At 39.6% G+C, this 21,319-nt stretch overlaps 1 protein-coding gene across 1 annotated transcript in view; it reads left to right on the top strand.

Moving 5' to 3' along the window:
• The window catches only part of LOC108775168 (nephrin), a 95,714-nt gene extending 80,125 nt beyond the window's left edge, over positions 1–15,589 (top strand). The window contains exons 10-12 of the mRNA XM_018541456.1: positions 385–705; positions 13,938–14,168; positions 15,246–15,589. Of these exons, the coding sequence (XP_018396958.1) occupies positions 385–705; positions 13,938–14,168; positions 15,246–15,589 (896 nt within the window). The remainder of the gene's footprint in view (positions 1–384; positions 706–13,937; positions 14,169–15,245) is intronic.
• The last annotated feature ends 5,730 nt before the right edge of the window (positions 15,590–21,319 follow it).

Here is a 21,319-nt window from a genome sequence, read left to right on the forward strand (position 1 = left end):
ATCTCTACGCCCATTACGATCCTGGTACACTAAATCTTTGCCACTCGTGGACACGCGAGCATTTTTCACTCGCGCGCCGGGCTTGATTTCCGAGAGAATGACCCAACCAACCTGTGGAGCCGTTTTCGGATATATAGACGCGTACAAGGTGTCCAGAAAATGTCACGAGACGGAAGTGGCGTTCGTGCGTGTCTCCGAAAAAGATTTAGTATGTCGGTATGCACGACCGCGAAAAAAGAAAAACGGATAGAGTCTCTCTTTTGTCGAAGCTCCATTTTTAGTTTTACACGGGTGAAGCTATTTCAGCTGTACAAGTCACATAATATATGCGAGCCCGTCGTCTTCCGCTCCGCTAATTTACGTCATCGACCACTCTCGTTCCAGGGAAACCGTTTCCAGTGCGCAACTGTACCCTGGCGAACCAGACATATACCAGCGTGGAGGTGAAATGCGTGCCTGGATACGACGGTGGGCTGCCGCAAAAATTCGTTCTGGAAGTTTATCACGGGGATGTCGATTATCTAGCTAACAGCCAGCCCCTTTACAATGTTTCCAACCCGGACGAGCCATCCTTCGCCCTCGCCGGACTGGAGGCCTCGGTGGAAGCTGGGGTTCACGTGGCGGTTTACGCGGTAAACGCCAAAGGTCGAAGTCAACCCGTCATCCTCAGTGAAGTCACGTATCGAGATGCCGAGAAGCGTACCGGTAAGTGTTACAAGCTCAGGAGTAACATTTGATTGCCGCAAACGCGCCTCACTGTAGTCTTCAAATCAAATCGGTGATTCAACATTTGATCGACTGTATTCTATTGGCCGTTCAGATAAAACTATAGACTATAATTGTTTACGTCGATTATTTTGCATGTGCGGAAAGAGATAAAAGTGATTTTGAGTCCTTATTTTGATCCACACTCTAAAAATACCAGTGTGGATTTTATATCACTATGCGGTATCTATACAATTCTCACCGTATTGGTGTTAATATTAACACCAACATGTATGGATTTAAAACTCCTGATGTTAATTTCAACACCATCATGATGTAGATTTAAAATTTTTAGTGTTATAAATCCACATCTATATTTTTTAGCGTTTACTTATGCACATGTATGCGTACTGTCTGTGAATATACCATGTGATCTGATTGTATCACATTGCTATATATCATGTGATTTATATGTGTGTAGAATAGGTAGACCAAAAAATGCAAGTCCTTATCGGAGGTACTGCTTGATATTAAACATGGCGACGAAGTGAGCAGTCTAGTACAGATAAAACTTCCTTAATCCTAGATCGACAATCTCGGGTTATGACTCATCGGGAGGTTTAACATGGTATTAAATTGCACGCGAAGTTTTGTAATACGTCTTGTTCTTGTGCGAGGATATTCCTAGCGAGGTAGCGCGATACGCGGTAGGTTGGATTATCGCGACGACAGGATGAAAAATCGCGTATCGTCTATCACTTAGTCAGCGCGAGGTCGAATGAGGAACGCTGTTGAGGAGAAGTCAACCGAGTTCAACCCTACTCAATTTAGTGGGCATTCGCGATTGTCTGGAGATTAGCGAAAGGTGCTGGTCGAGTACACAGATCGTCACAAGGTCGCCATATAGATTCGTATGGGTCTTTCGGGCGGAGGAGGATGATTCGGATAGCGGTTGTTCTCGAGGTGGGTGGTGTCAACGATGCGGGGCGGTAAGCAAGACAGATCACCACCCTCGAGACAATGTTACGAGACGAACGCACCACACCCCATTAGACGTTCGTATATACATTGCACAACGCTCTACTTATCAAGAAAAACCCATAAACGCGTCGGAATTAAATTCGATATTGAGTATTTATTTCATTTTTCTTAACTACAGAATTATTCGATTAATTTTCTGTATGGTATTATAAGATACATATTCATTTTTAATAAAATGCACGATGTTTATATAAAAACATTCCCCTTTATAATTGAACTTTATAAAATTTTGATAACACTCCAAAAATTAAAAGAGAAAAAATAGGAGATTCTGTGATATACACCGCGAAAGTAATTATTAAATACCAGATATTTTATTTTCACCGCATTATTTTTTAACGAGATTTTATCAATTTAGAGATTTTATATGCAACAAAGAAAATTACCATTTATTGCAATTTCCAATTTTCATTGTTATGCTTTTCTTAAATTAAGGTTTGAATTAAAATTTTCTCGTTATTTTGTTGTCAGTGGAAAAAGTGTCATTACATATTCATTAAAAAAAAAAATCACGAATTTTATGCAATTTTTATTAATCAAATAACTGCCGTTGTCTCTATCCCCCACCAATTTTTTCATTCTTCAAAGATATCCTACTATTATTTAAGACAAGTTCGTAATAGAACATTTTTTGCACTTTAATACAATACAAAGAAAGCGGCGAAGAAAGAAAATATTTGAATCTAGAATGTCTACTGGCGCATGATTATTTTCATTGTAAAATGTGAGCGTAGAAATAGGTGTATCTCAACGCAACGGGAGTACAAGGTAACGCAACGAGAACGTGGCGAAACGTTACGAGCCCGTCACGTTGCGTATCATTAAACACGGTGGCAAATGAAGCCGCAACCAACGCGCGTACGCAACACAACGTAGTTGTGTTACGTGCACGCGCATTCTCGTAAACAGTAGTTCTCGCAGTAGTCGGAGGTAAAACGGGCAGCACCCGAATCAATTGTCAGTGAAGTGATTTACGGTCGTCGCAGCGTCGATCAATTTGCCGCTCGATGTCGGTCCGTCGCGGCTTTTCCACGTGACTTTCGACCCCTGCGGCTGCGAGCACACCCGTTAGTCCGCGTGCTCAAAAACAAATTGAGGAATCTGCATTCGAACGCGAGCCGAAGGAGACTCTGGCCGCCGCGCCACGCCGCGGCGCGGCGCGATTTATTTCCGGTATCGATCACCCGAAGAGACAACCATCGGCATCGCCTGCGGAATTCTCTATCCCGTTCTGTACTGTTCGTCGTTTATACACGAAGAATCTCCTTAGAAGGAAAGCTGCGCGGCCACCGATTTTAGAAAAGACTGCGAATCTATCTTGCGTAGAAAGATTAAGGGGTGTTATTGGACCTCGTGAGAAATCGTGCAAATCGTAATGTAGTATCCGTCGCGAAACTCGACGTGCCACGACGGATTTGAACTTTTCACGAGATCCCGCACAAGTCGAGGTGGCACTTAAGCCGTTTCTAACTTATTACGCGAATTCCTTTTTTTTCCCTTGTTCCACCACATAGGCAACGAACATCGAATTAAGGAAAGCAATTACAGATAATGGTCCCAGCGGCACCCAGCGCCGGGACTGCGCGGAGGACTTAGGGAGGAAAAAGGGAGTAAAGCGGAACTGTGCAAAGGATGGAGAAAAAGGAAAGCCTATCCAAGAGAGATACGAATGTACAGGGTGGTCATTAAGCAGCTGCAGCCTTCCTTTCTCTTCGTGTTCTTGTGATATCCTCTCTCTCCCTCATTCCTGACCTCGACCGTTCTCTTTGACTTCCTTTTCCTCTCCTTCCTTCTTTTTCTCTTTTTATCTTCCTTTCCCTATATCTCCCTTATTCGCTTCTCCCCCTTCTCCCTCCCCCCCCTCTCTCTCTCTCTCTCTCTCTCTCTCTCTCTCTTTCTCTCTTCTATGCTCTCATCTTTTTGGACATTAAGCCGTTGCGCGTGCGGTAATTTTCCCGGGGTCATTTTTGCCGCTCTTCTTGCCCGATCGTTAACTTCACTTAGCTCTGTTTACCTCCGTCGTCATTTTTCTCGGTCCTCCCTCTGTCCCCCGCACTCCTCCCTCGTCTGTCCTTCATCCCTCTTTCCTCGTACCCCGTTCATATTCCCGTCCGGTTTCGCGCTTCTCGTTTCCACGGGTGACCTCGTCAGACGTCGCCGAGCGCCACATCTTTCCACGTGCGCGCCGCTACGTTTTCCCTTCCATTTCCGTTTTTATCGCGTAACCTCGCCCGGTTATTTCGTCCCCGACGGCGATGGCGGTCGCCTTTTTTTCATAGTCCAGTGGGAAAGTATAATTAGCGCCATCCTAGCGTACCCGCATTTCTCGCCAAAAGTGATTTTCTTCGAAGTTCGCTTTAAATGTATACACCAGTCCCTTTCATCGTTGATCGGCGAAAATCATAGGATAATACAACGCGTTGGAAAAGTGTTTTCAGATTTCGATGATTATCTGATATCGAGAAATGAAAACGCAAATTGACCCACCTTAAGTCGACTTGTAAACTCCAACTTAAGCATCTACGTGGCGTAATCGGAAAGTTTGGAAATTGATCCTGTTAAACGTAAACTTTATCGGTTATCGATACGAACCTTTAATCTCCATCGTAATAGTCTTTTTCCGTACGTTCGTTTCAGCGGTTTTGCCATTGTTTGAAAGTTGCATCTTTTTTAACCGTTTTACGAGAACGGCATCATTTAAGAAACGCTAATCGATTGCGAATCGGTATATGATAATAAAATGCGGAGAAACCGCGTGTAATGATAAAATTTTTCCAGCTTTGTAATATGTTATTAACTTCTCACGACGACAATCTTCCGGGATGTTTGCGAAACTGTCGCTTGAAGGCCTTCGCGAATTTTAACTAGCAGTTTGCGCTTGACGGAAAGAAGATTGTTCGAGGGATTGCTAGTCGCTCGTGCGGCGATACCTATTTCTTTCCCGTTTCTCTCGTATAGACCTTTGGAATTGAACGTAGTTATATATAACAAAAGTTGTACACAATATAAACTCCGAAATCTAATTCTTCAGACGCCCCTCTTTAAAAAAAGGTAAAACGAAACGAATCCTGCTCGCGAATAATGTATCAGAAGTAATCACTTGATTGCAATTCAATCTTCTTAAAATAATGCAGTAATCTTCCTCGAATTTTGAACCGAAAGTTTCACAAACGAGGTATTCAATGTTATAAAACTATATCTATAGTAATTTACAGCGGACGTTGCGAAAATTTTTAATTACTTTGAAAATTAAAAGCGCGATTCACATCATGCGCACACATAGACACTAATAACGTTTTTATCTATAATGAACACCTTTGTACTCAAAATTATAAATGTCGTGACATTTATAATCAATTTATACGTAATTACCTTAGCCTGGTAATACATTGTCTCTTTCCTTTTTTCTCTTTTAAGTTGAAGAAATTCGCTAGATAGATTTATTATTCTTCCTGTGAAAGACAATTATTTTAAAAAACGCTATCCGACTGTGTTGATTTAAGCTGCTTTTACAATTCGCAAAACGTAATTCGCAGACGCTAAATAAACGAATCACTGCACGCAAGATTCACGCAGATGCAAATCAACCGCAATAAATTAAACTGCGACAGTGTTGCCTTTTGAAAGCGTTGACATTTTAATTTAAGTCTGATTAAAGAAACTTAATTTGTGTCTGATATTTTCCGTATCACGGAAATTCATAAAAAATATGACTCTGCTGATAAGCGAGCGAATGATATAAAATTCACTTCCGTTACTCTCTTTGCTGTTCTGTTATTAGTTAATTTATTGCAGCGCAGAAATTAACGCGTCTAGTCCAATTTGTATACACGTACACGTCGCGATATATTTGCATTTACGAACTACGTTTTGCGATTTGCGAATTATGTAGAGGCAGCTTTAGAACTTGTCAATTAAACAGCAGATGACTGCGATCAAGTACAAACGCGATCCGTGCGGCTTACGCCGTACTACGGAGGATTGATCCGGGCAAAGTATCCGCCGGGTTAATTTGGTCGAACCGAGCCCGCGGCTATTCGAATTACAGCGACATCAAGAGGTTTCGTGGAGTCGTATCAGATAAAGGGTACCATCAACGTCGATGCCACGCGACGGGATGCTTCCTACAACAATCAAGATTAGAACTCCGAAATCTTCCCAGTCGTCGACGATCGAATGCCCGAAGCCGCATACCCTGCTGTTCCTAGCTCCTTCAGCCATGATCGCTTATTGCGGATGGAATGCCCAAGATCCGTGGCTGTGCTTTGGCCACAGGACCTCGTCCTTTCATCTCGACTATGCAAGCCAGTCCGGGAGCCAATCCATTCCACAAGGCAGGATTGCGGTGGTAATTGCTGTCCGATTTCGCCCCGACACGCACTATCAAGCGTGCCCGTATACGTCGTATATACGCGTGTGCGAAGAAAGGATCGATCGATAATCTCCTAGAGTTTCCTGGATCTACCGATTGTAATTAAGATGTGGGTCGAAACCAGATGTTAATTCCACACTCTGTATTACGGGTCTTAATAATCAAACAAAATATTGTATTTTCGCACCTCTTAAGTCAACTCCAATAATATACGCTAACATTAATCAATGTGACATTGACTTTGTCATGTGTATAAATTTCATGTGTCCAATAATTACACACTGCTCATGTATTTTTACATCATATTTGATATGAAGACGATCGCGTAATGAGACGAACGTTAGCCTTCTACGTTGACCGAATGAATATATTTAGTAGTCATATATTTTAATACAATAACGTATTTTCTGCATATCGTACATTGGAAAAAGAGTCTGATTGCATTATTGAAATTTTGACTGAAAATGGACAAAGTTAAATTTATTATAATTTCAGGCACTAAAATTTTGATTGATATAACTGCGAACATTTGAAAGTGTGGAGGATTAATTTCTTATTTTGTAGAAGATCCTCGTTGAATGGCCCTCCTTGAAGATGATCTCAAATGCGGTCGAAATGCGTTTGCACGATTTACATTTAAATTGAATCATTTTTGGAAAATGTTTTGCGCACATTATAAATATCGCGCTGTGTTCTCACTTGCTCATTTTTTATAAATTCTTAGTTGATATGAATCTTCTGGTTCGTTCATTTTAAACCAAAAATTTTCTCTATGTACATAACGTAAAATAAACGAAAGATTTTTTTATTTTGCGCTCTCTCGTTAATATCCGCGCAACGATGCAATCTAAAGTAACTTTTAACATGTTCGACGTAGAATATTCACGTTTCGTACTCCCTAAAATTTTTGTAAATGTCTCGCATTCTCAACGCGATACTGATTAATTGCATCAAAGACGATCCAACCTATCAACCATCGACCTATCTACCGGCCATCTCTTCATCATCCTTCATTAGCTTTGAGGAACGCGCATAATGTTGATGAATAGTCCGGAACAAAGGTTCTCCGTTCAGTCGAGTAGCTGTGTTGACTTAATATGAGCTTCTTAAGTAGTTAATTGTAATCGGTCGATTTGCTTCCATTCTATTCCTGCGTTCTCTCCAAGTTTACCATCCTGTGATAACTGATTATTGCACGTGAAATTACAAATTTTTTATACAATGTTATTTTAGATTATAATAATATTTTAGATCTAGAACAATTATAGAAGAGAAGATTATGTTATAGGAAATTTACGATATTTTGAAATCAAACTTTAAAATAGCGATAGAATTATGAAATAATTATGTTGGTAGCCAAAAATTGGAACATATTAAATCAGTTTATATTAAAAGTTTTAAAAGTTTATATTAGCGCTTTGTTCCTCGCAATGAAGATTCAGAAATTTATTCGAGAAATGATCCATAGTTACGGAGTGATGAGAGATGAGCCGCATGAACGTTTCATTAATTGAAAGCGGGAAGAGAGACTAAGTCGCTTTAGCCGAAAGCGGGGGAAAGGCGGTGCAACAGCGATTTGGGGTCGATCCTACGTTGAAATTAATCCAGGTGAGCCAAACTTGGATTTGGGTGCTGGCTAAGCCTGGCTTCTTGATGACTTAACCGGCCACCATGACTATCCTAGCTTCGCCTTACCTCTGATGCGGACGCCAACGTTACGGGGTGTAACCCTCTCCCTTAAAGACCGTCTCTAATCCCATCGAGTTTTTCGCTCTTCGCTATATAAGATTCACGAGTTAGTGTTATAACACCTTATGCCAAAAAGTTAGATAAAATTTAATTAAAATTCAATAAAATTCAAATTGTTTATTATAGTAAGAAAGCTTACTGAAATTTTCTTGGTTCAAGATTACTGTTGACATACTATCTTTCCAATATGGTAATAAAATTTTCAGGCAACAGCTAACTCAGTATATATGCTAAAAGTTTACTATTCATTCTCTAAAAAATATTTTTAATGTAATACCGATCTGTATTAAAGCATATAATAATTAAGATTGATCGTGAAGCGTCTAATTATCTGCCATTAGCTAACAGAAAATTAATGTCAAAGATATTGTGTTAGTAGGTATTTGTTTTTCTAAAATCTCGCAGAAATAAGACACAGAGATAACGATTCATCAAAAATACAAGCAAAGTTTCCGGCGTTTCTGATAGATAGAAAAACTTTTGCAATATTTCGGATCGGGACGATCGGAATTTTTCCCTTTTTTTTTGAAGTATATTTCTATCTACGTCGAGGGATATTTTTCCCAAATAATCCAAGTGGTTAGATTCCATCCCTGACCCTACTGCAAGTCCGATTAGTGATCTAAACTTCGATGAACTTGGGATTCGGGAATCCGCTGGGATATGCGATCTCTCTCTCTCTCTCTCTCTCTCTCTCTCTCTCTCTCTCTCTCTCTCTCTCTCTCCCTCCCTCCCTTTTCGAGAATCCCGTTAGTCCTTTCTCAAGGATCGACGATATAAGGACCGGTTTATCTTTACTACCCTGGCACCAGACGTTTCTCCGCGTAGAACTCGATTAAACTTCCATTGCAACTTTTACGAGACAGTATCGGAGGCTTAGGGTTGTATACGATCGCGCTAACTGTAGCTATTCCCCATTGAGCGCAAGTTCCATAGAAGTAATAATAAATTGAAAAATTATCCATCGATCTGAAAAACACACACGCTCGCACGCGAGGCATCGCGAGACCGGCAAAAGCCATAACAAACGTGCAACATTTGACAATGTAAATTAAACTCCAAGTCACGATACTTTTACATTCTTAGCGGAAGTAAAAGGAGTTTAAACGGAGAACAAAATGACATAATCAAGACTCGAAGTGTAAGTTAAAACGCGACAGTTCTCGAGCCGTTTCTCGGTCAAAAATAACAGAAATAATGAAATATTTAAAAGCTTAAGCCGTCAAAGTAGCGCCGCACCGCGGTACTTCGGCATCATAAATCTTTCTCAACTAAATTGTCAAAAGCCTTACTGCAGTTCATCCACAGAGTAGGATGAATTTACGAGAGTTTCTTAAGCTCGTTGCAATAGGACTCCGTGTCGCTTATGTGTGCTCACACGTGACATGCTCGTCGTACGTGCTACTGCGACTTCCATAAATCTTCCTTTACGGTCTAGTCGAAGCCGTGGCCAATTACACAAAAAAAAAAATGAAAACAGTTCGTTGAGTGCGATACTCGTATAATCAGCTTGCGCAAAAAAATGTCTGACTTTTGTGTGTATTCTGATTACAAAGATATCTTTTGTAATTAGGAAAAGAAACAAATTTAGCGGAGATATTTATGTAAAAGTTAAAATTTTACATTTGTGTTTTTTTCCTAAGTGACTTCTCACTGTTAAAAATATCAAAAGATAATCAGTCCTTTCAGTTGAATAACATCTTATTATTTTTAACTTTCATATATCAAAATATAAATCAATCTATTTCTGTGGTTAAATTGTTTAAATTGTTGATTTTAAAGTAAACAACATCCATATTTACGACTACACTTATTAGTAAATAATAAACTAAATTTAAGTCAAATTTAATACATTTTCTTGAACTGAATTGATTAACTCAATTGTATTTTAATTAAATTAACGACATATTGAGTGGGTCTATTTGAGAAGCGGTGACAACCTACATAAACGATTAAAAATAACTCAAGTTGGGGATAACATCAACTTGATGTCTTTTAATTTGATTCGCAGGACTCTATATATAAATAATGCCGCGTTATTTAATATATAAATGAAATCAGATTTAAAAATTTATTATAACCAGAAAGAGATACACATTTGCTTCTACAAAAGTTCTTTACGAAGTATAAACAAAAGGTGGCTTTTACAAATTACAACATCGCAAAGCTACATTAATAGCCTCAGTGTGCACGTTATTTAGTATCTTTTTTCTTTTTGAGCACCGCAAAAGGGTCACTCGGGGAAAAATTCACCTTGCCATCCTGTCGTGACTGTCTGGTAGCTTTCCGCGAATTTCTTCGACACGCACATGCATTTCTAGAAAATCTCCACGCACGCGAGTCGCAGAGCGCACGCAATCGAGGATATATAATGCGTAATAAAAACGACGATCTCGAGATTCACGCGAATAAACGGTCACTCGGTGAAATGCTGCGACTCGCGTTTACGAGTTTCTTAAGCTCGCTACTCCTCTCGTAGCTCCGGTATTCGGCTGGAATGGTGCGACCCCGAGTTTCTTGGCGTGGAGCTCATTTATGGCTCGACACCATGCCCAGCATAATATCGCCGCGTGACACAGAACGTTCCTCGGGTTACGGGCTCGGTCACGGTGGTGTGTACCCTAGGTTGCCGGCTGATTAAACCGAGGGTTTTACGGGCATTACCGCGCATCCGTGCGCACTGGCAAAATGCCTCACACGTACACACGCGTGCACCTTAATGCATTTACACGCGTAAATATTCCGGTATTACAGCGAGAGTTGCCGCAGGCCGCGCAAACGAGACGACCGGTCCAATTGTCACGGTGCCGCTTCTCTACGTGGCTCACGAGAAAAAAGATGGATTTACTGTTGATGAAGAAAGTCGTAGCTGCTATTCGATATGAAAGCAATTAAACTTAGTTGGTCGCCATTGATTATTTGATATTACAGCGAGAGGTCTGTTTCGTTGAAGCATCTCGCTGAGCAAATTTGTCTGCGGAAACACAAATTTGCTACTAAAACGAAATGGAAAGTCTACCGCCTTAGTAAATAATAATACATTTCTCTGTGGTAACAAGACAGTTTCCTGTTATAGAGAAATAAAAAAATTTACAGATTCAACAAAATTATTTTCAGCAAATAAAATTAATGAGACTCTTACCATATCTTTTCACTATCTGTATAATAATTAATTCATAAAATACCGCATTTCTTTTTCTCCATGAGCTTATCATAATCTCGATAAAACTGTATGCTACACAAATATTTCGGCATAAAAATATTTTAATTTGATAAAAAAGATTTGTTGAACACCGAAAGAAGATTAGTCATTTTTAAATACGAATCCCTTTTCCAAATTGCTGCAATTTTGAGAAAACAAAACATTAAAATTGTAAAGGATAACTATTTTCATTGGTTTTTTGACATATTATATAACTAAGATATGTGACGTGCTAGAAAAGTTTTATTTATACATCAAAATAACGTATGAAATGTTAGGAGTTTCAGACCTCAAAAGGATTTTTAATGTTGGTTATGGTAGTAAGATATACATAGCTGAATACAGTCTTTTACGAAAAAGCTGTGAATTAGGTCACTTATGATTTACTAAATAATTTTCAATTGTGTTTATTCAAATTTAAGAGTTTCTTGAACTTTCTCGAAGTTATGACATGATGGAATTTGAAAAGCAGACTCAGCGTCCAAGACAACTATGAGAAATGACTTTTGTTTAGTGCTGTTTTAGTCGAACAGTGTAATCGCGCTATTAAAAGAACTATTAAAAAATAGCTGGAGAAATACTAATCTTCAAACTGATATGAGTGTATATTTTTCAATGCTAGAACGATACCAACGTGATTCATGCTCGCGATATAAGCGCGCATCAGAGCCTCGCGAGCCAGGGGTTGGCTTAATCGGCGTAAATAAGTTGGCGAGAATTTCAAGATTAAGGGTTCGCGGAGCAAGCGGTACGCTCTCTCTTCTGCCCCGTAGCTCCCAGCTCCGCTTCGCACAGCGGCGCACCTGATCGCAACTCAGAACGATGCAAGAAAGCAGTTTTGTTAATTATCCGACAAAAACAGCAGGCGCGGTCCCACGCCCTGCCGGCGCTATCAAGCGGGACGCTATCACGTGTGCGCGAACGGGAGCGCGAGCCCGACGATACGTGGGGTGGCGCGGCAGCGGGGGTTGAAAGCGAAAAACAACGCTGCAAGATTTCTCATACCGTGCGATGATCGCTCACCCTGTGCATCGTGAGAAATAATTTCAACATGACGCTTTAACCATGGAGCAAACCTCCGGTGTCATTGCGCGTCTAACTCGGCGCGCAAAATTTTTAAAGAGAAAACCGGAAGAGCGTCTGTTTTGCTTAAATACTTTAGCTACTTTAAATGTTCTAATTAATTCAGATGGAATTGCTCTGAATTCAATGGAATTTTATTTATAATTTTTCCCATAAATGCCTGTGTAATACAAAAGAAATAGGAGAATTAGAATGCGTAAATAAAAAATATATTTTACATAGGTATGTACCAAAACGTACATCAAATATGTATTAAACTACATGTATACATTGTAATATATGCAATATTAAAATTTATAAATCCTTTAAGGTGAATTTGGAAATAAAATTTTATTTACTATTTTATATTCCATGTATTTTTTTATATTTATTTTAATATATATTTTTACATTTAAAATATTTTTTGTTAGTTTATGAAATTATGCATAATAAAATTCTGTTTTGTATTTTGGCATATGAATTATATAAATTATATTTATTCAAAGTTTTAAATTATGTTTCTGATCTGACAAACAAGCGTGAATTCGAAAATTTGTCTTCTTGTAAAAAAAAAAACTGACAAAATGTATAATTTGTAAACTTATTTTGACATGAAGTCACATTTTGCTTTTAAAAATTAAATAATTACATTTGTTCCGATATATAACACGATTCTTGAGATATAAATGAACATGATTGCATTCACATCTTGCATGTGACTTTTAATCATCAGTACATATCTCTATATGCAATCAGATATTTTCTCATGCATGATTACTACTTGAGATTCCACAAACGATTCGAAAATACCGAATGCTAGTAAAACCCATCATGTACGTGACAGCACCGCAAAAAAATACCGCATGCTATGTAATCCCGACATTGAAGAATATAAAATGTTTTCTCTACTGCGACATCGGTCGGGGGTTTACGCAAGTAGCAACGCTGACTCGTATAAGAGAAGGAAAGGATGAAAAAAATGAAAGGATTCATAAGTAAAGGGTGGAGGCAGTAGTCGTTTTCCTTTTACGGGGACACAGGGCGGTTAATCCTTTATCTCACAGGATTATCCACATTAACTTTATTCTTCGACCACTCGGCTCAACAAGTAGTAATAACTCTTTTCTCGCAATCCTTATCGCTTTGATTTAATTGTTCAACACTATGTTTATATCATAATATACAAAAATTTGTAGTATAAGAAAAGAGAAGATTTTTGCAAGTACGATTTACAACAATTATTAAGAGACAAAGAAGCGTTGAATATATATTTTCTTGAAATTAAAAAGACAAGAAGCAATACGCATCATAATTTATATGTTTATTTTATTTAACAAATATTAAAATCTTTCTAGGATCGTACAAGTGATAAATTTTATATACTGCGTTTGAGGGAACTATCTATACATACGCAGTATATAAAATTCACACATAATTATAATATCCATAATTATGATCCAGCTTTGACCGTTATTGGCTCCCTTCTTCTTGTTTGTGTTTATTTTATTTATTCGTAAATTGATTGCTGCGGACGATTGAAAAATAATCGTGACACACAGTATTTATAATTTCTTAATATAAATGTGCATAAAGAGAAAGAATGTATCAACGCATTTTATGTGACAGTAATTTATAAGTATATATAAATAATTTATTAAAAAATATATGTATATAATTTATAAGAATAACCTTACCGTGTTCATTTAATCGATAAAACAATTTAATGAGCAAATCAGATTTAATCAGTCTCTAATTGAGCTTGAAACACAGCAAGAAGGTAAGAGTCGCCCTTTCTTGTCGTTGCAGGTCAGGACGCTGGTATCGTGTTGTCACCGCTGATAGGCGTGGTGGTCGGCGCCTTGGTGACTCTAGTGCTCATCATCCTGGTAGTGGTGGTCCGAGTACGTCGAGAGCGCGTGGCAAAACCGCGGCACGAGAAACCGGCGGAACTCAGCGAGTTACCGCCCCAACAATACCCCTTGCAGAATTCTCAGCAGACCGTGGAGACTGATCCCGACGTGATCCCGAACAAGTTCGGTAAGACTCCTCGAAGCCGATACCCACTAAACAGCCTTCGCGTGAATCCGATTACGATGGTCTGTAGACCCTTTGTATACATAGTGGCACATGCCCCTTGCAAACCTGGAATTAGCCCAAGACTTATGGACCATGAATATGTTTTATTGAAACATCTTGCTTGTTGCAATTGTATAGAGGAAACAATATGAACTGCGTTTCGATATTCACTGTCGGCGCTGAAAATCTATAGCATGCATTATAGATTTTCAGCACTGGCATCGGAACACATGTATATGCCATACAGCCATGATTGTAAAATCGTATCATAATCGTTTATTTGAGATACTGTGTTAAACTAGATAAAGAATAATAAACAGCAAACTTTATTCCCTCAACAAATTTGATCCTTTCTATGCGCTTGTGCAGGATGTTTGATCATAAATGCGTTTGAGAAATGCGAATAGCATTTTTTTTACAGAAATTCTAGGTTTCTAATTCAACGTAGAAAAATTACAATTGTAACTTTTTTCCATATTTCCTTTTATTTATTCTATATTCAACTATTCCGTATTTAATTTTGAAAATTCAAAAGTTACACGTGGCTTTCAATCAAATTTAATTAAAAGATGATATTTGTTTAATCTGTGTTTTAACTGCAGTTTTAGCCGGTCACCGTACTTTTTAAAGTTTGTTCGAAAATAAGGGGGGAAAAAAGGTTTAGTCTTCCACCTTTTTAAAATTAAAATGGATAGAATAATTTTTTCGAGAGTCTAGTATTTTTCGAAGATACTCGCTTTCATTTTTACATAAGAATTGTACATTGAAAAAGTTGATCAAAAAGTTTAAAGAAGCATAACATATCATTCTGTTCACCAAACGCGCTACCATTGGAGATTACAAATTTTAGTCGCGATTTCGCAGCGAACTTTTACCTTTGCCGCATGAGCTAAAATGAAGAATCGGCGAAGAATAAGGAACCGTGGGAGAGAAAGAACAGCGCACCCCCGAGCGCAACTTATTCTCCGCGTTTCCGCCCCATAACGCACTCGACTTGCAGTTCCCAACAGAGAACCCCCGTCTGCTTGGATGTTCTAGAGGGTAACCTCGTGGAGGTCAGCCCGCCGAGTTACCCAGGCGGTTATCCCCCGGGACACTGGGTCACGCCTGGACCTACACCAAGCATAGACGAGCTTTGCCACAAGTTCACGGGGAGGCCGACGGAGCTGAGGTTACCGTCGAGGAGCACGATACCAAATCTGCCGGGGATGCCGGTGACAGGGGTGATGATGGGCGCCGGCCAGGGTGTCGTAATCGGTGGCGCCGGCCAAGGCGTCGTCGTGGGTGGCGGACAAGGTGTCATCGTGGCCGGTGAGTGCCTCGACGGCGAGGCGATCAAACGAAGACTGATGGCGAACAGGCTGCCGGAGAGCTGCGTCTAGAAGCTTGGCGCGTCCGCAAGTGACATGGTACCGTCGTCGCCACCGCCGTTGCCGTCATCACTCTGACGGCGTTCAAGAATACAGCTATCGCGTGCGCCGCGATCGGAGGCCGGCACGAGATCCCGGTGAAAGGCGAAACTCGAATGTGCTCGAGAGTACTCGTCGCGTATTCTAGAACAATTTCGAAGTCTCGCTACTCGGGGAAGTGTTCGCGTTGTCCGTTTTCGTGACAGCCGTCTGTTAGCTTTAACGTGTTTGCTAACGATCTCCGGTGCGATCGACTCGTTCGACGAAACGGGGAGAGGACTCGCTAGCGGAGTAGTTGGAACGATCAATAGGACGCCCGGGGATACGTTACGTGTCGGGGATCGACATTATGTCTCGCGAACAATTGATTTCGCTCGAGTCCGGTGGCGCCTGATGCGGAGGGCAACGGGGGGAGGCAAGTCTCGCGCGACGCAACTTCTCGCGGGATGGTCCACGAGATTAAGAGAGACACCGTCCGTCGCGATTGTTTTCGAAACACGATCGCCGCACCAGTTTCCCGTTGCGGAGCGGAAAGGAAGGGGCCGGAAGTATGCGAAGAAGTTAACCGAAAACTCGTCGAAGTTTCCCCGTCCCGCCTCGGGAGGTATTGCAAAGTTCTAACATTCTGTTTTCGGTCGTCGACTTAACCGTCTTTGCCCCCCTTTTTGTTCCAAACCGGATGATCTTCGACGTTGCGTCTTCTCGAATATTTCTCCAAGTTCGTTTCCCTTCTTTATGGCGGCCGCGGACCATAAAGAGAGAATGGAAAATCGAATCGCGAGTTGCGAGAGCAGCGCAGATTGAACACCGAATTTAAAAGACGTCTCTTTGAAAGTATCTTAACGGAAGGAACATTAAAATTCATTCCTGTTATTTCAGTCCCATTTTTGGAATTTTTTATCCGATAGAATCAATTTTTATTTTAATATCATAAAAAACAATTCTACTTTTTTTTCTTTATTTTATATTTCCAGCTAATAATATTTATTTTACTGTACATTTTCAGGTGATTGACTCTGGATACATTGATCGTTCATTGTTATTTTCCTTTCTTTTTTACTGGATAGTTACTAAGTAAGTACTTTAAAATATTTTAAGGTATCCTTAAAAAAAATTAAAGACTAAATACAAAATAATCCGAGTGATTTTTGAAATGTTTTAAAAAAACAAAATTTTTCTTTTAACTTTGACACTCTCTTTGAAACTAACCCATTTCGATCATATGAATAAATTTTTGTCTTAAATTTGTGTGAAGAATTTCCCCTTAAAATTTCTTTAAGTACTTAGTATCCATCGTGTACATTCCTAGCGACGTCCTTAAATAAATCCGAATTCTACCAACGAAACGTTGGTCCGGAAGCATCAGGCCGTGAAACACGAGAAAAGATAAAAGGCTCTCGAACGAACCCCTTTTCCGATGACTCGAATGAAGACGAATGGAGGAACCGCGCGAAAATATACCGGGGAGGAGCCGAGAAGAAGTCGGGCGAGAGGAGGGCGGGAGGGAAGTGAAAGGAAGAAAGGGAATGCTCGATGCCACTTTGGCGTGTAGTTTGAAGGCGTGAAATGCGGTTTTAAGGTTGAACGATCAGCTCCGATATCGCGATAAAGCGAGAGAAAAGGGATGAGAAACGCGGGCGTCGATATCCTGTTTAAATTCTTCGATTTCGATATTTTGGGCACAACTTTCACATATCGCAGTATCGACAATGCTGAACGAATGCGGTCGATGATATTTACGTTCGCGCGATATTGCGAGCGTGAATAACGATAACGATATTAAAATTCAAGAAAATCTCTCGAGATAAAAGAAAAGCGCTCGTGAATCGTCGACATATCGTCTACATATCGAATCTCGAGATCGCATCGACCGCGTTAATCTCACTGCCGTTTAATTTTTACGATGTCAAGTAAATATAATTGAATTAACGGACAGTCGAAAGAGAAGAGGCAACCTCCTCGTCCCATCTTAAAAGGGATGAAAATAGAACCACGCGGCCGAGCCGCGTAACGTACAAAGTGAAAGCGAAGATAAAACCAGGCGCACATTACATTTCACATTACAATCTATTGGTAATTGTGATAGAGCATTTATAAATTTTTCTACCGTTGACACGAGTTGTCTGTACTCCCCGCCGAATAATGCAAAAAATACTACTCTTGCGAGACTCGGACGCTCTCCAAACGTTCTAAGAATTCCCACCGGGGTGTATGTGAATGCGTGTGTGTAAATATATACATAGTTTTAACGGGTCCTTTATCAAATCGTTATTACCGTTATTCGCGTTCGATTGGCGGATGAGAAAAAGAGAAAGAGAGAAAAGTCTAAAGGGACATAACGCGATATTCTTTGCGTTCTCGCGCGAGGTAAGCTTCACTTTGTAAGGTTTTGCAAAAAACTGGTCTTCCACGTGACACTTCGCGACGAAGTCGTGAAACTTCTACGCCGAGAATGGAACTAACGAATCGACGAAAAGCGTAATGGAAACGGTGTAACGCGAACTTTGCTCGTGGAAAAGTTCGCGCTTTGGATGATCGATAGACTCGTAATGTGTAAAAAAATAGAAAAAAGAAAAAAGAAAAAGGAGAGAGAGAGAGAGCATGGGTGTGCGTGTGTGTGACAAAGCAAGGAATGAATAACGATGTTTGCGTTGGTAACGCGAAGTAGTCGCTGTCCTCGAGAAGCAAATAACGTCGAATCAATCGTCGGGTGTGTGGTGTTTCAATGTATATAAAGAGATAATGGTCAAGTACGATGGTTGCTCGTTAGCTAATGTATCACTGTATATATTATCACGGGAAAGTCTAACGATAGGTTGACAACGTTCAAGTTTTCGAGAGGAAGTTCAGCGGAACGACTTGTCGAGCGCCTCGTTTAACTTTCCGTTACCTATCCACGCGAAGGCAGAATTGTGAAAATTATTTCCATCGGCGTTCACGTTTGACACGAAAACGTTCGACAACGAGCTCCGCTGAGATCTTTCAAATTCACGCTCTCCTCGTCGATTGAACTGTCGTCGCGGCGTTGCGATTTTTCGACGATGCCAGGATCGGATTTTTGTGTGCGTAGAGAATGAAGGTATTTTTTAAATTCTCTCAATCTTTTTATTGCGAATGAAATGTAGCTTCGTTATTTCTTCGTCGCACAATGGTTCTTCCTTTTTGAGAGAGAAGGAAAAAAGGAAGGTCTTATTTTTTCTATTTTCTCTTCTTTTCTAAGCGTCGAGGTTTCTCTGAATTCTAATAAGGACAAGATCACACGAAAGACTAAGTATTGGTCGACTGTTGTATTGTTTATGGAAAGCAATTAAAATTTTTAAATATTTATATCCCATAAATTAGACTGATTGTCAATTTAATAATGATGTTTATTAGCAATTTACGATTGCATTTTAAGTTCGACAAATCAAATCAGCGCGCAGTTTATTGAACTGAAAAAATGTATTTACAAAAATTTACATATGAATATCATTATGCACCAATTATTCACTTCGACCGAAAAAATTGAATGCTTTTTGTTATTTGGTTTATTCTTATCGATCTAATTTCTGCTTGTAATTAATCTTTTGCCGGTAATTCAGGCTTTTAAAAGCACTATCGATATTTAAATTATGAATTCCGGTGGATAAATTTAAATCCGTAAAAAAGATACACACAATCCCAACTTCCACACACATGACAGTAAAAATTCATTATTAAAGTTTTAATAAGTATACCTGATTTTTTTTTAGTTTTTATAGAATCTGGAAATTTTATTCTATTTCTTAAAGATTTGTATTGCTAACAGAAGAGTTAAAATTCATGTTATCGATGGAGGATTAAATTGTGAGCCCATGTGCACGGTTACACACACTGCCAAAAACTCATAAACGACACAATCGGCCGAGATTTCGTCTATATTCATACGTGTGTTCTCGTTTCAACAGATCTGGTCTTGAGCTTCCCGATCTTTTTCTTTACTCGATTCGTAACGAATCCCTTGAATCTAGCAATCGTTACTGAACGATCGTCGAAAAATTGATCAATTAATATCACATATCTTTCACGTCCACGAGAATCGTTCGAAATTCAAGGATGAGCAATGGTGGTAACGCGTCAAAGCGGACCGAGAGAATTAGAATAAGACAAAGTATTATACTGCCCGTATTCATTTTATAAGAACGGGAAATGTCGGGGATATATCAATCTTTTTCATACACATGCGCGAGAACCTTATTCAGCGAGCGTGTTGCGAGGAGACTCGCCCGAAAGTAGGTATCGAAAGTCACGTTCTCGGTCGGCGTGACCCAACAATCAAGTACGAAGAAGAGAATAAAAAAAAAAAGAAGATAAGCGCAAGCGATCACGAAAAAGTAACAGTAGCGAATAATGTGACTGTACATAATCAGCTGTAACGACGCGAGAGAGTCCATGTAAATCGATCAGCGGTCGTAAGCCCGAACCTCAAGTTCACTGTATAGGTGATTTCATATCAGACCCTCCCTTGTCCCTCTTCCCTTCCACTTTTCCCTGCCCTTGTCCGTCACGCGACCCGATATCGTTTAACTAACTCGTATGTATATACTACACCATGTTTTGATCTGAATAAACTGTTTAATTGTCCGAATCCCTAAGGCGTTTATTTCAGATGCGTCCTGGCCAGGTAAAACCCCAGTATATTAAATGAGAAAAGAACATATCGCAATATTGTTGGATTTTGCTTTGAGTTTGAGATCTTCAAGTAAGAAATTCGACAACGTTTAAATAATTTTTGATTGGTCCGCCATATTTTTTAGAGAATCAGATAAATGTATAAAATCGAAGAAGATGCGTGGATATCTCACTCTAATCTATCTTAAGCTACCTTAAGCAAATCCTGAAAAATATGGCGGATCAAACTTAGCGTTCAATCTATTACTAAGAATCTCTACTTTGGGTTAGTTTTATAATCATATAACGTCACACCGGAACACAACGGAAATACAAGAATAACGGTATATTATTATTATGTATAAAATGATTGGTTTTAGAAAAGTCATACAGGCAGTAACTAATTTTTAATTTACTTCCGAAAGAAGAAGTGAGAAAGAAGTATACTAATTGATGAGATATATGATACATTATAAAACTTCATTCGATTTTTATATACTCATAAATATCGAGTACCAATAGTCGCATTTGATTCACTTTCATAACGTTACATCCGAAGATACGCATCGTTGATGCTCTTTTTTAATACTCTTTATTCACTAAGCCGGTATTAAGACCATCATACATAAAAAAGTTTTAGTCGTAAACCGGAAGGCCGCGAGCAAAAATCACAATGAAAATTATAGTCTTATGTTTTAGAACGCCCAACTGTGACTAGTCGATATGTTTACGGTCTTACGGTTACGACTGAAATTTTTTTTACGTGTGATGACCCTTTTCCGCGCGTAACGACACGGTATACAACTCGCGGGAGAGCTAGGTGTACGCTTATAAAATAAAATAGGTGTCTTGACAAACGACGCTCACGTGCCACAAAAAAGAAATAGACGCACCTGAAAAATGGGGGTCGAAACTTCCTTCTAGTTCGACGAAAAAGGAATACTCGACGCGTGAGGAGTCACGGCAGAGCTGGCGGCTTGGAGAAATTCACGGTATATGCACGAGGAAGGTCCTGCATTTCGTCGCACGTAAGTTTTTTCGCTCTCTTTAGGTATCGTGTGAGTTGCGAAAGTG

Source organism: Cyphomyrmex costatus, unplaced genomic scaffold, assembly GCF_001594065.2.
Source record: "Cyphomyrmex costatus isolate MS0001 unplaced genomic scaffold, Ccosl1.0 scaffold29, whole genome shotgun sequence".
Lineage (NCBI taxonomy): Eukaryota > Metazoa > Arthropoda > Insecta > Hymenoptera > Formicidae > Cyphomyrmex > Cyphomyrmex costatus.